Consider the following 14,998-nt stretch of genomic DNA (forward strand, 5'->3'; position numbering starts at 1 on the left):
GTAGGACACTTGGCTGGTGTCTCAGAGAATTTCTTTTTGTGGGAAAGAAAAAAACCCACACATTGGAATTGGGTACAGAATCATCAGAATGGTTAAGGTGAATGAAGGACAGTGATGCATTAGAGATAGGAAACAATGGTGAGCCCTATAATTGCCCCAGCTTCCTGACTTAAGTTTACGGGAAAAGGAAGCTGAGGCAGAGCCAGGCAGACCCTGAGTTGAGGAGACAGAGCTGATGTCCTGAGAGACAAAGGCAGCCTGTGCCCATGGAACAGAAAACCAGAGAAGAGAAAGCTGCACAGAGAGAGGGCCCCCTCCCTCGAGGATGCCACAGAGCACTGACTGGCACATGCACACAGGAAAGAGCCATCTGAAAGGACTGGAGGAAGTAGCACCAGAGGAGCACAAGGGCTGGAATAATGTCTGTTTGCAGTCAGATTAGAAACTTTCTTAATTCACAGGGCATCAGGTTGAGTACTCAGGGACACTCTCACTTCAGCAGACGAAGATGATCAGCTTTGGACTGAGCACTGCCTTGGCCCCACATAACAAATCACACAAGCCAGACCCAAAAGGATCGAGCTGCTTCCAAGTAACACACTGTATTGCTCAAGAAGACCTGCAGAAACACAAAATATCCAGCTCCCAACAGGGTTAAATCCACACTGTCAGGCATTCAGCCAAGACTGTCCGACATGCAAGGAGGCAGGAAACACACAACCTATGATGTGTAGAATAATCAATTGTCAAAACCAAGTCAGATTTGACACAGATGTTAGAACTGGGAGATAAGGACATTAGCACAGGTATTAGAACTGTATTCCATGTGTTCGAAAAGTTAAGATGAGATATAGAACATATAAAAAAAACTCAAGTAGAACTTCTAGAGATAAACAATACAATGGATGGGATTGATAGCAGATTAGATACTACAAAAGAACAGTGAACATAAAAGCATGGCAATAGAAACTATGAAAAATGAAATGCATAGAGAAAGAAGAATTTTATTAATAAAAATGGAAAAGGATTATTAGTAAGCTATAGTACAACTTCAAGTGGCTCGATTATTTGTAACTTAAGTTCCCAAATGAAGGGGGAAAGAAAAAATATTTGAAGAAATAATGCCTCCCCCAAATTTCAAACTTAATGAAAACTATTAACCCAAAATTCCAAGAAGCTCAATTAACTGCACAAGGAACATAAATGAAGACAATTGCACCAAAGACTATGATCAAATTACTCAAAACCAATGACAAAAAAAAATCTTAAAAAGTATCCAGAGATCATGTTTGCAGAAATTGACAAGCTGATCCTAAAATTCATAAGAAAATGCAAGAGACTCAGGATGGTCAAAAAATCTTGAAGAAGAACCAAGTTGGCAGACTCACAGTTAAAAATTTCAAAACAGTATTATACACGGCTACAATATTCAAAACAGTGTGGTAATGGCATAATGACAGACATCTGGATGAATGGAATAGAACTGCGAGTCAGAAATAAACCTACACATTTAATAGAAATTCGTTTCCGACAAGAGTTCCAAGACAATTTTATGAGGGAAAATAGTCTTTTCAACAAATAGTGGCGGGACAACTGGATTTCCACAGGAAAAAAATGAATTGGGGCCCTTACCTCATACCATATACAAATATGAACTCAAAATGTACCAAAGACCTAACTAAATATGAGAGAAGAAAGCATAAGTGTAAATCTTTATAACTTTGGATTAGACAATGGTTTCTTAGACGTGATAAGTAAAGCACAAGAAACCAAGGAAAAAGTAGATAAACTATACTCCATCAAAATTTAAAACTTTTGTGCATCAAAGAACAATCAAGAAAGTGACAAGACAACCCACAGAATGGGAGAAAAGATTTGAAAATCATATATCTGAGACAACTAGGGCACGTGCTGGATGCTGGTGGGGGACCCCGATGCCCAAGGAGACAGGAAGAACCCCCAAGCAAACCGGCAGGACATGAGGGGACTGAGGGGGAGGAGAAGTGGAGGCTGGACAGGGCCAGTGCCCGTGAGGGGTGGCTGAGGGGGGGGGAGGGGTCCCCATGCCTGGAGGGACCCGTGGGGGCTTGGATCAGAGGGGAGTGGGCCCAGCGTTTCCCGTGCCCAATCGGCTGGGGAAGTCTGCCCAGCTCTCGGGCCAGGTCCTACGCCCTCAGAGGTCCCCTCCAGGCCAGGTTGGTCCTGGGGATGTAGGAGGGAGGCCTGGGAGATCAGGAGAGGAAGGTGGGAGGGGCCCTCTGGGACTAGAGGAGCAGGAAAGGAGCAGAGGGCATTTGCCCCACCCACTCGAACCAAGGAAGCCTGCTGGGTTCCAAGGTGGAGTCCTGCACCCTCTGAGACCAGAGGTGGGAGACATGCCTGGGCCCCTTCTGTTCTGTTGAGCCTAAGCCCCACACCCCACAACTCCCAGGGCCTTTTCCAGCCTTCTGGGTCCTAGGCATAGGCCCCACCCACTGCCTAAACCTAGACCCTGCTTAGGCCCTGCCCTCCATAGCCAAGGCCTTTTCCACCTTTTTTTTTTCTCCTCCTCTTTTTTACTACTGTGATTCTGTTTTACCTTCCAGTTATTGTTTCATCTATATTTTTATTTTTATATTTTTTCTAACATATCTGTTAGTTTCCTAATCTAATTTTATTTTTTACTTTATTATTGTTTTTGTTTGTTTGTTTGTTTTTTTGCTGTCCTGTGTGGCTTGCGGGATCTTGGGTTCACAAGCTGGGGGTTGGGCTGAAGCTCCTGTGGTGGGAGGTCTGAGTCCGAACCACTGGACTAACAGAGGAACTCAGACCCCAGGGAATATGCATCAGAGTGAGGTCTCCCAGAGGTCCGCCTCTCAGCAACAAGACCCAGCTCTACCCAACAGCCTACAGACTTCAGTGTTGGAAGCCTGAGGCCAAAAAACCAGTAAGACAGGAACACAATCCCACTCATAAAAAAAAAAAAAGAGATAGCAAGAAAAATATGTCATGGATGAAGGGGCAAGGTAAAAACCTCCAAGACCAAATAAATGAAGAGGAAATAGGGAATCTACCTGAAAAAGAATTCAGAGTAATGATAGTAAAGATGATCCAGGATCTTGGAAATAGAATGGAGCCACGGATTGAGAAAATACAAGAAATGTTTAACAAAGATCTACAAGAACTAAAGAACAAACAAACAGATGAAAAACAAAATAACTGAAATGAAAAATACACTAGAAGGAATCAATAACAGAATAACTGAGGCAGAAGAACGAATAAGTGAGCTGGATGACAGAATGGTGGAAATAACTGTCGAGGAGCAGAATAAAGAAAAAAGAATGAAAAGAATTGAAGACAATCTCAGAGATCTCTGGGACAACACTAAACACACCAACATTCGCATTATAGGGGTCCCAGAAGAAGAAGAGAAAAAGAAGGGGTCTGAGAAAATATTTGAAGAGATTATAGTGGAAAACTACCCTAACATGGGAAAGGAAATAGTCACCCAAGTCCAGGAAGCACAGAGAGTCCCATACAGGATAAACTCTAGGAGAAACACACCACGACATATATTAATCAAACTAACAATTAAATTCAAAGAAAAAATATTAAAAGGGAAAAACAAAAAATAACATACAAAGGAATCCCCATAAGGTTAACAGCAGATTTTTCAGCAGAAACCCTACAGGCCAGAAGGCAGTGGCAGGATATACTTAAAGTGATGAAAGAGAAAAACCTACAACCAAGATTACTCTACCCATCAAGGATCTCATTCAGATTCAACAGAGAAATCAAAAGCTTTTCAGACAAGCAAAAGCTAAAAGAATTCAGCACCACCAAATCAGCTTTACAACAAAAGCTAAAAAAACTTCTCTAGGCAGGAAACACAAGAGAAGAAAAAGACCCACAAAAACAAACCCAAAACAACTAAGAAAATGGTAATAGGAACATACATATGGATAATAACCTTGAATGTAAATGGATTATATGCCCCAACCAAAAGACACAGACTGGCTGAACAGATACAAAAACAAGACCCATATATATGCTGTCTATAAGAGACCCACTTCAGACCTAGGGACACATACAGACTGAAAGTGAAGGGATCAAAATAGATACTCCATGCAAATGTAAATCAAAAGAAAACTGGAGTAGCAATACTCATATCAGATAAAATAGACTTTAAAATAAAGACTGTTATAAGAGATAAGGAAGGACACTACATAATGATCAAGGGATCAATCCAAGAAGATGATATAACAATTGTAAATGTTTATGCACCCAACATAGGAGCACCTCCATACATAAGGGAAATACTAACAACCATGAAAGGGGAAATCGACAGTAACACAGTTTTAGTAGGGGACTTTAACACCTCACTTACACCAATGGACAGATCATCCAAACAGAAAATAAATAAGGAAACACAAGCTTTAACTGACACAGCAGACCAGATAGATTTAATTGATATTTATAGAACATTCTACCCAAAAGTTGCAGAATACACTTTCTTCTCAAGGGCACATGGAACATTCTCCAGGATAGATCACATCTTGGGTCACAAATCAAGCCTTGGAAAATTTAAGAAAATTGAAATCATATCAAGCATCTTTTCTGACCACAACGCTATGAGATTGAAAATCAATTACAGGAAAAAATTGTAAAAACCACAAATACATGGAGGCTAAACAGTGCACTACTAAATAACCAAGAGATCACTGAAGAAATCAAAGAAGAAATTAAAAAATATATAGAAACAAATGGCAACACAAATACAACCACCCAAAACCTATGGGACACAGCAAAAGCAGTTCTAAGAGGGAAGTTTATGGCAATTCAATCTCACCTCAAGAAACAAGAAAAATCTCGAATAAACAATCTAACCCTAACCTAAAGCAACTAGAGAAGGAAGAACAAAGAAAACCCAAAGTCAGTAGAAGGAAAGAAATCACAAAGATCAGAGCAGAAGTAAATGAAATAGAAATGAAGAAAACAATAGCAAAGATCAATAAAACTAAAAGCTGGTTCTTTGAGAAGATAAACAAAATTGATAAACCCTTAGCCAGACTCATCAAGAAAAAAAGGGAGAGGACACAAATCAATAAAATTAGAAATGAAAAAAGAGAAATCACAACTGACACCGCAGAAATACAAAGGATTATAGGAGACTATTACAAACAACTATATGCCAATAAAATGGACAACCAAGAAGAAATGGACAAATTCTTGGAAAGGTACAATTTTCCATGACTGAACCAGGAAGAATTAGAAAATATAAACAGACCTATCACAAGTAATGAAATTGAAACTGTGATTAAAAATCTTCCGACAAACAAAAGCCCAGGACCAGATGGCTTCACAGGCGAATTCTATCATACATTTAGAGAGGAGCTAACACTGATCCTTCTCAAACTCTTCCAAAAAATTGCAGAAGGAGGAACACTCCCAAATTCATTGTACAAAGCCACCATCACCCTGATACCAAAACCAGAAAAAGATATCACAAAAAAAGAAAATTATAGACCAGTATCACTGATGAACATAGATGCAAAAATCCTGAAAAAATACTAGCAAACAGCATCCAACAACATATTAAAAGGATCATACACCATTATCAAGTGGGATATATCCCAGGGATGCAAGGATTCTTCAATATACGCAAATCAATGTGATACACCATATTAACAAATTAAGGAATAAATACCATATGACCATCTCAATAGATGCAGAAAAAGCTTTGGACAAAATCCCACACCTATTTATAATAAAAACTCTCCAGAAAATGGGCATAGAGGGAACCTACCTCAACATAATAAAGGCCATATATGACAAACCCACAGCAAACATTATACTCAATGGTGAAAAACTGAAAGCATTTCCACTAAGATCAGGAACAAGACAAGGATGTCCACTCTTGCCACTCGTATTCAACATAGTTTTGGAAGTCCTAGCCACAGCAATCAGAGAAGAAAAAGAAATAAAAGGAATACAAATTGGAAAAGAAAAAGTAAAATTGTCACTGCAGATGGCATGATATTATACATAGAGAATCCTAAAGCTGCCACCAGAAAACTACTAGAACTAATCAATAAATTTGGTAAAGTAGCAGGATACAAAATTAATGCACAGAAATCTCTGGCACTCCTATACAATAACAACAAAAAATCAGAAAGAGAAATTAAGGAAACAATCCCACTTACCATCACAACAAAAAGAATAAAATACCTAGGAATAGGGCTTCCCTGGTGGTGCAGTGGTTGAGAGTCCGCCTGCCGATGCAGGGGACATGGGTTCGTGCCCCGGTCCGGGAAGATCCCACATGCCGTGGAGCGGCTGGGCCCGTGAGCCATGGCAGCTGAGCCTGCGCGTCCGGAGCCTGTGCTCCACAACGGGAGAGGCTGCAAGAGTGAGAGGCCCGCGTAATGCAAAAAACAAAAACAAAAAACAAAAACCTAGGAATAAACCTACCTAAGGAGGAAAAAGACTTGTTCTCAGAAAACTATAAAACACTGATGAAAGAAATCAAAGATGACATAAACAGGTGGAGAAATATACCATGTTCTTGGATTGGAAGAATCAATATTGTCAAAATTTGTCACTATTGTCAAAATACTACCCAAAGCAATCTACAGATTCAATGCAATCCCTATCAAACTACCTACCAATAGCATTCTTCATAGAATAAGAACAAAAAATTTTACAATTCGTATGGAAACACAAAAGATCCCGAATAGCCAAAGCAATCTTGAGAAAGAAAAACAGAGCTGGAGGGACCAGTGTTCCTGACTTCAAACTATACCACAAAGCTACAGTAATCAATGCAGTATTGTACTGGCACAAAAACCAAAATATAGATCAATGGTACAGGAGAGAAAGCCCAGAGATAAACCCACACACATATGATAACCTAATTTACGATAAAGGAGGCAAGAACATACAATGAGAAAAGACAGCTTCTTTAATAAGTGGTGCTGGGAAAACTGGACAGCTACATGTAAAAGAATGAAATTAGAACACTCCCTAACACCATACACAAAAATAAACTCAAAATGGATTAAAGACCTAAATGTAAGACCAGACACTATAAAACTCTTAGAGGAAAACATAGGGAAAACACTCTCTGACATAAACCACAGCAAGATCTTTTTTGACCCACCTAGAGTAATGGAAAAAAAAACAAAAATAAACAAATGGGACCTAATTAAACTTAAAAGCTTTTGCACAGCAAAGGAAACCATAAACAAGATGAGAAGACAACCCTCAGAATGGGAGAAAGTATTTGCAAATGAAACAATGGACAAAGGATTAATCTCCAAAATATACAAACAGCTCATGGAGCTCAATATCAAAAATCCAAATAATTCAATTAAAAAATGGGTGGAAGACTTAAATAGACATTTCACCAAAGAAGACATACAGATGTCCAAGAGGCATGTGAAAAGATGCTCAACATCACTAATTATTAGAGAAGTGCAAATCAAAAATACAATGAGGTATCACCTCACACCAGTCAGAATGGCCATTACCAAAAAGTCTAGAAACAATAAATGCTGGAAAGGGTGTGGTGAAAAAGGAACCCTCCTGCACTGTTGGTGGGAATGTAAATTGGTACAGCCACTATGGAGAACAGTAGGGAGGTTCCTTAAAAACCTAAAAATAGAGCTACTGTATGACCCAGCAATCCCACTACTGGGCATATACCCTGAGAAAACCATAATTCAAAAAGACACATGCACCCCAATGTTCATTGCAGCACTATTTACAATAGCCAGGACATGGAAACAACCTAAATGCCCATCGACAGATGAATGGATAAAGAAGATGTGGCACATATATACAATGGAATATTACTCAGCCATAAAAAGAAATGAAATTGAATTATTTGCAGTGAGGTGGATGGACCTAGAGTCTGTCTTACAGAGTGAAGTAAGTCAGAGAGAGAAAAACAAATACCGTATGCTAACACATATATAGAATCTAAAAAAGAAAATAATGGTACTGATGAACCTAGTGGCAGGACAGGAATAAAGATGTAGACATAGAGAATGGACTTGAGGACACGGAGTGGGGCACGGGAAGCTGGGGCAAAGTGAGAGTAGCATCGACATATGTACACTACCGAATGTAAAACAGATAGCTAGTGGGAAGCAGCAGCATAGCACAGGGAGATCAGCTTGGTGCTTTGCAATGACCTAGAGAGGTGGGATAGGGAGGGTGGGAGGGAGACTCAAGAGGGAGGGGTTATGGGGATATATGTATGCATATGGCTGATTCACTTTGTAGTAAATCATAAACTAACACAGTATTGTGAAGCAACTGTACTCCAATAAAGATCTATTACAAAAAAAAAGAAAAGAAAAGAAAAAGAAAATCATATACCTGATAAGGATCTATCAATAGTACCCAGAATATACAAAAAACTCTTACAACTCAAAGTTTAGAAAACAAAGAATCTAATTTTAAAATGGACAAAGTATTTCTCCAAAAAAAGTTACACAAATGGCCAATAAGCACATGAAAAGATGCTCAATATCATTAGTCAGTAGGGAAACGCAAATCAAAACCACAATGAGATACCACTTCACATCCATCAGGACGGCTATAATTGAAAAGATGAACAAAAACAAGTGCTGGCAAAGATGTAGGGAAATTGGAACCTTTGTACACTGCTGGCAGATATGTAAAATGGTGCAGCCGCTGTGTAAAAGAGTTTGTCAGTTCTTCTAAAAGTTAAACATAGAGTTTACCACCTGACCCAGCAATTCCACTCCTAGGTATAGATCCAAGAGAAATGAAAACGTATGTCCACACAAAAACTTGCACATGAATGTTCATAGCAGCATCATTCACAGTAGCCATAAACCAATGGATAAACATCATCCAATGAATGGATAAATCATCCATATACAGTGAAATATTTTTCAGCCATAAAAAGGAATGGAGCACTGATATTTATTACATGAATAGACCTTGGAAACAAGCTCAGTAGGGCTTCCCTGGTGGCGCAGTGGTTGAGAGTCCGCCTGCCGATGCAGGGGACACGGGTTCGTGCCCAGGTCCGGGAAGATCCCACATGCCGCGGAGCAGCTAGGCCCATGAGCCATGGCCGCTGAACCTGCGTGTCCGGAGCCTGTGCTCCGCAACGGGAGAGGCCACAACAGTGAGAGGCCCGCATACCGCAAAAAAAAAAAAAAAAAAACAAGCTCAGTAATAGAAACCAGACATAAAAAGTCACATATTGTATAATTCCATTTACATGGAAAATTCAGAATAGTCAAACCCACACAGACAGAAAACAGATTAGTGGTTGCCAGGGGCTGGGGGAGGGGGAATGGGGAGTGACAGTCGATAGGTATGGGGTTTCTTTCTGGGATGATGAAAATGTTCCGGAGTTAGATGGTAGCATAACCTTGTGAATATATTAAAAACCACGGAACTATACATTTTTAAATGGTGAATGTTATGGTGTGCAAATATCTAAAAACTTTTAAATCCCAATAGAAAAGATAAGTTATGTACAGAGAAACAAAGATAAGAACGACATCATATTTCTCATTGGAAAGAATGCAAGCTAATAGATGGTGGAGCAACATCTTTAAAGTATGGAAAGAAAAACTTGTCCTAGCAAAAATATCCTCAAGAAAAGCAAAATAAAGACATTTTTCAGATATACCCACACTACAGAAATTGCTAAAAGATGTCCTTCAGGCAGAAAGAAAGTGTTACGAGATAGAAATCTAGCCCTACATAGCAAAATAAAGAGCTTGGAAACGGAACTACTTAGGTAAATATAGAAAATCTCGTCTTATTTAAGATACTAGACTTGTTATATTTAATAGTTTTATTTTCCTTTTTGTTGAGAGAATTATAGATTCTCATGCTGTTCTAAGAGATAATACAGAGATCCCATTTACTCTTCACCCAGTTTCCAGCGATGTTAACTTGTCTCATAGCTATAAAAGGTGACATTGTTATGATCCCTCGATCTTGTTCAGATTTCACAAGTTTCACACGAACTCCACTGAGTATATGTGTGTTTGTTTAACTTTATGCAATAAAATGAAATTGTATCATAATTGTTGCACATGTTAATAATTTGTTCCTTTTCCTTGCCAAGTAGTATTCCATAGAATAGCCATACCACAGTTTGACAGTTGGGTCATTACCAGTTTTTGGCTATTGGGAATAAAGTTGCTATGAGTATTTGGGCACAGGTTTTATTATGAATTTGAGTTTTTATTTCTCTGGGATAAATACCAAAAAAGGCAATTGTTAGATCATACAGTAGCTACATAGTTTTGTGAGCAACTGCAAACTGTTTTTCAGAGTGGCTGCACCACTTTACACTCTCACCAGCAATGCATGGGAGATTCCATCAGGGAAATGGAAATAAAAACAGGCACATCTTCCGTGTGCTTATTTGCCTTCTGTATGTCCTCTCCCTTGAAATGTATGGAAAGGTCTTTTGCTCCTATTCTAAGTGGATTTTTAAAAAAATTTTATTGCTTAATTTTGAGCTTTCCTTTACATAGTTTTTAGTCCTTTATAAGATATGTGATTTGCAGGTATTTTCTCCCAACCCATAGCTTTTCATCCTCAACACCTGGTCTTTCTCAAAGCGAAAGGTTTGAACTCTGAGGAGGTCCAGTTTACCAATTTTTCCTTTTATGGGTCAAGTCTAAGCAGTCTTTTCCTAGCCCTGGGTCCTGAGGATCTCCTCCTACTTTTTTCTAAAAGTTTTATAGCTTCATATTTTACATTTAAGTATTTAATCCATTTTGAGCCAATTTTCACATAAGGTCAAAGTTCATATTTTTGACTACGAGTGTTCAAATTACTCCAGCATCATTTGAAATTCCATCCTTGAATCTGAAATTCTATCCTTACTCCATTTAATTGCTTTTGCATTTTTGTCAAAAATCAGATGGCTATATTTGTACTGAAGCTGTCTAGGGCCCGCCAGGAATCAGGGACAAAGACCAAATATATATTTCTTATTGTGCCACAGTGCCGTTAACCACCCACTGCGCCCATGGGGTACCTCCAAACCTTTCCAGGTTCCTCCCCAGCCCAGCCACCTCTCAAGGGGGCTCCAAGAGAACACTCCATCCTCCACAGACATTCCAGCCCCAAATCCTGCCTGGCCTGAGGCCAATGGTCTCCAGCACTGCCTCTCCCAGCCAGGATCCCACCCTGACCCATCAGACCCGAGCGTGCACTCACGGTCCACGCGGAGCTCCGCTTTGGTAGAGGACACACCCACGCTGTTCTCAGCCAGGCAGCGGTAGACACCCATGTCTGCTGGCACCACAGCTGTGATGATGAGCTGGTGGCCGCCCTGCTGGTCCTCACTGATCATGTAGTGGTCATTCTCCTCCAGCACCCTCCCGTCCTTGAACCAGCGCACACTGGGCACGGGCTGGCCTGTCACCACACAGTCAAAGCTCACGGGGTACCCATCCAGCACCTCCTGATTCTGTAGCTCGGTCAGGAACACCGGGGCTGGGAGGGACGGGCAGGGCATACAACACGTTAGCCTTAGGCTCCCCCAAGTTGCCCCAGCTGCCAGCGGTTCAATGTGCGTGATCTGCACATCACCCATTCACATGAGCGCTCACAGAATGGGCGGCTAAACAGAATTCTGTCTCTGCCAACTGAGCTCTTCCCTCCGCCCCATGCTCTAGAAGAATCCTCTCTTCATTAGCCTGGTTCCCAAGCTACCATGAGGCCAGAGAGATAGCAGACAGGAAATGGGGAAGAAGGGGAAGTAAAGGGAAGACCAAGGCTTGTTGTCTGGGATTGGAAGCACGCTAGTAGCTCAGGATTAAAGAGGAGGAATGATGCTGTGGGTTATTAATGATACTCCCTTTGCTGTTCCTAGGGAGATGCAAGTAAACAGTGAAATGACTTTTTAATTAACTTTAGTTGCTGGAGTGGGAAATGGGGTTCACGCTGGACTATGTGGAACCCCGCCTTTTGTACAGATTATATCTGAAACCCTCACGGGGGAAGAAATAACCCTAAACTCTAGGGTGTCAGTATTCCCGAATCCATTTCACAGAACAGAACTCTGAGGCTCCGAGAGGCTAATCAGTAGCAGGCAGAGCGGGGATTTCAGTTGAGCTCTGTCTAACCCCAAAGTCAGGGCTCCTCCCAGCTCAGTGGGCTGCATGTGCGAACAGCCAGAAGCTAAAGCCCCTTGAGCTAAACCTCCTTGAGTTTTCAGCTGACCCTGGTCACCGCTGCTGCTTTCGCTCTTCCTCTCCCCCGACCCCTGACCCAGGCAGCTTGCAGACTCACCTGCCTCTGCGGCCAGTACTGGCTCCGGAGGCGCTGCAGGGGTGGGGGCCACCTTGCCAATGCGCATCTCCACCCCATGCAGCCCCTGCTCTGACAGGCTGATGTCCACTCTGTTGTCCAGCGTGCCAAACATGTCCCGGAAGCAGGTGGCTGCCCGGCGGGCCTCGGCAAGCGTCTCGAAGCGGATGCAGATGGACTGTTCATCTTCGCGGTATGTCTGCCAGTCCCCAGGCTCCTCGGGCTCTGCCTTGCCCTTGTCAGCGCTGAAGATCTCCTCGTCTGAAACCTCTGCCGGGCCCTTGGTGCGGAACAGGCGGTGCAGCCGCCGGGCGGCCCGGCGGAAGTTGTCATCCAGCTCAGTCCCGGAAGAACTCTCGGTCTCACTCTCCATCCCACTGACCACCACACAGGCACTGTGGGCCACACGGCCAAACTTGTTGCTCACCTGACAGGTATAGTGGCCAGCGTCGGCCCGGCCCAGGCTAGTGACCAGCAGAGAGCAGGTGCCATCCCCAAGCTGGTCAATGTGGTGGTGCCGGCCATCCGTCAGCCGCACACCGTCCTTCAGCCAGTGGGCATGCACATCTGTCTTGCTGGACACTACACACTCCAGACGCAGGACATCTCCCACCTGTGCCACGGTGTCCCCAAACGTGTGGCAGAACACAGGCCCCTCCTGCTGCTGTATCTCCTTCCGGACCTTATAACCCTTGAAGGCAGCCTGGATCTTCACTGCTGCCTTGTCCACGGATAGGTCACCCAAGTCCCCAACGCTCAGGTCTCCTGGTGGTGGGGGTACTGAAGCTGGCTTCTCCTGCTGCTTTTGTGGCTTCCCAGAAGGGGCGGCTGGGGCCTCAACCTGTGTGCACAGATAAGGTGGGGCACCTGAGGCCCGGGACAGGGAAAGGATCGTGTAGGGACACACACAGGGCAGGGGGAAGCAGAGCCCAGGTCTCCTGCCCCAGCTCCACGCCTTGCTCCTGCATGCCTGCTGCCTGCTACCTGCTGTCAACTGCACTACCTTCACTGAGGCCAAATGCCTGATGGCTTCTGTTGCTTCCAAAAAGCAAGCCCACCCTCCCTAAAACTGCTTTCCCCAGAGCAGGACAGAGTTGTGAGAAATACCAAGGAGAGATAGGTTCCAGCTCTTCAGAAAAGAAGTTTTAACAGCCAGGTGGATGGATGGGTAGGTGGATGGTCGCTGGATGGGTAGATGGATGACCAACAGATGGGCAGATGGTGGGTGGGTGGAAGAAAGGATAAACGGATGGTGGATGGACCGACGGACAAGAGCGGAGAGATGATGTGTGGATGAATGACAGAGTGGCAAAGATCTAAGAGACCCAGGCCTCTCCTTGTAGGTCAAGCTGGAGACTCACCTTGCTGGCCAGTGGTGAGGCAGTGGCCCTCCCAGCCTTCTTGAGGTAGGTCACCAGGGAAGGAGTGCCCGCACGGGACTCGTCGTCAGAGCTGGTGTGTGAGAGGTCAGCCTCGCCGGTGCGTGCCAGCTCGTCAGCTGTGGAAGAGTCCTCCGAGAGGTCGGGAGCCTCCTGCTCTACCTCCTGCCGCAGGTGCTGCGGGCGTCCGTCCTCCTCGGGCAGCTCGCTGATGGAGTCCAGCGTAGGCTCTCGGCTCATGCGGCGCTTCCGGGCCAGGGCCTCCCACAGGAGATGCAGGTCGCCTTCCTGGGCCGCCTCAGGGGGCAGGCTGGGCTGTGTGGGGACCTCATCTCCAGATTCTGGGGTCAGCACCACTGAGGAGGGCAGGAAACGGGTCAGTCAGGCAGGGACAGAGCCATAACCCCAGGCCGGCCTTAGCTACTGACCACGGTTCCCCTTATAGGCCTCTGCTGCCTGCCTGGGCCCCCAAGAGTTCTGATGCACCCTGCGTACAAGGTTTTCGAGGCTCCGAATGGCCCTCTCTAGGCCTCAGCATCCCCTGATCAACCCAGACCTCAGTCTTCCTCCTGCACAGGAGGGGATGACCACAGGGAACACCAGGCCAGGGTCAGTGCAGGTGCAGGGGGCTCAGAGTGGAGGGCAGCTGACAGTGGAGGGGAGCTGAGAGTGTAGGGGGCTCAGAGTGCAGGGGGCTCAGAGTGTAGGGATCCAACGCTTTAAAGAACCAGCAGTGGGCACTAAGGGCTTCATTGGCCAGGATTCCACTCAGAGAGCGATGTGACCTCAGATGCCAATGATGTGGGCTCTGACAGGAGGCTGAGCCACAGGGATCTGTGCATCTCCCCACCCCGGGCCTCAGTCTTTCTTGGTGTGAGGCAGTGTCCTCAAGAGGACCTCCTGCAGTTCCCCGAGAGAACCAGTGAGCAAAAGAGCTGGCCCACTCCACATCCCAGGGCTCCTCCCTCCACTGGGCACGTTGGGCCCTGGAAGACATACCCTGGAAGGCAGCAGCCGCCACAGAGACAGGGTCCCATGCAGGGGCGCAGCGATACTCGCCCTGGTCCTCCGCTGAGAAGTCCCGAATCAACAGCGTCTGCTGCCGACCCCGGCTGAGAAGCTGGAAGCGCCCACTGGGCTGGATGCGCTCTGTTCCCTTCAGCCAGATGACCTCACCAGCCTCGGCCACCTCACACTCCAGACACAAGTCCTCCCCAGCTGCCACGTGCCGGCTCTCAGGGGCAGGGGGTGCAGGCGTGGGCTCCCGGGGCTCTGCTGGGAGAAATAGTCAGGAACAGGAGGGGCGCATCAGTAAGGAC

The 14,998-nt window shown here is 44.5% G+C and overlaps 1 protein-coding gene across 1 annotated transcript in view; it reads right to left on the minus strand.

Annotated features, from left to right (window-relative positions):
• The window catches only part of OBSCN (obscurin, cytoskeletal calmodulin and titin-interacting RhoGEF), a gene marked incomplete at its 5' end in the record, with an annotated part of 121,631 nt that overhangs the window by 43,817 nt on the left and 62,816 nt on the right, over positions 1–14,998 (minus strand). Inside the window, 4 exons of the mRNA XM_082834991.1 lie at positions 11,206–11,484; positions 12,283–13,141; positions 13,662–14,035; positions 14,679–14,951. Of these exons, the coding sequence (XP_082691117.1) occupies positions 11,206–11,484; positions 12,283–13,141; positions 13,662–14,035; positions 14,679–14,951 (1,785 nt within the window). The remainder of the gene's footprint in view (positions 1–11,205; positions 11,485–12,282; positions 13,142–13,661; positions 14,036–14,678; positions 14,952–14,998) is intronic.

This window comes from Leucopleurus acutus, assembly GCF_964270905.1.
Source record: "Leucopleurus acutus genome assembly, chromosome: 3".
In the NCBI taxonomy this organism is placed as follows: Eukaryota; Metazoa; Chordata; class Mammalia; order Artiodactyla; family Delphinidae; genus Leucopleurus; species Leucopleurus acutus.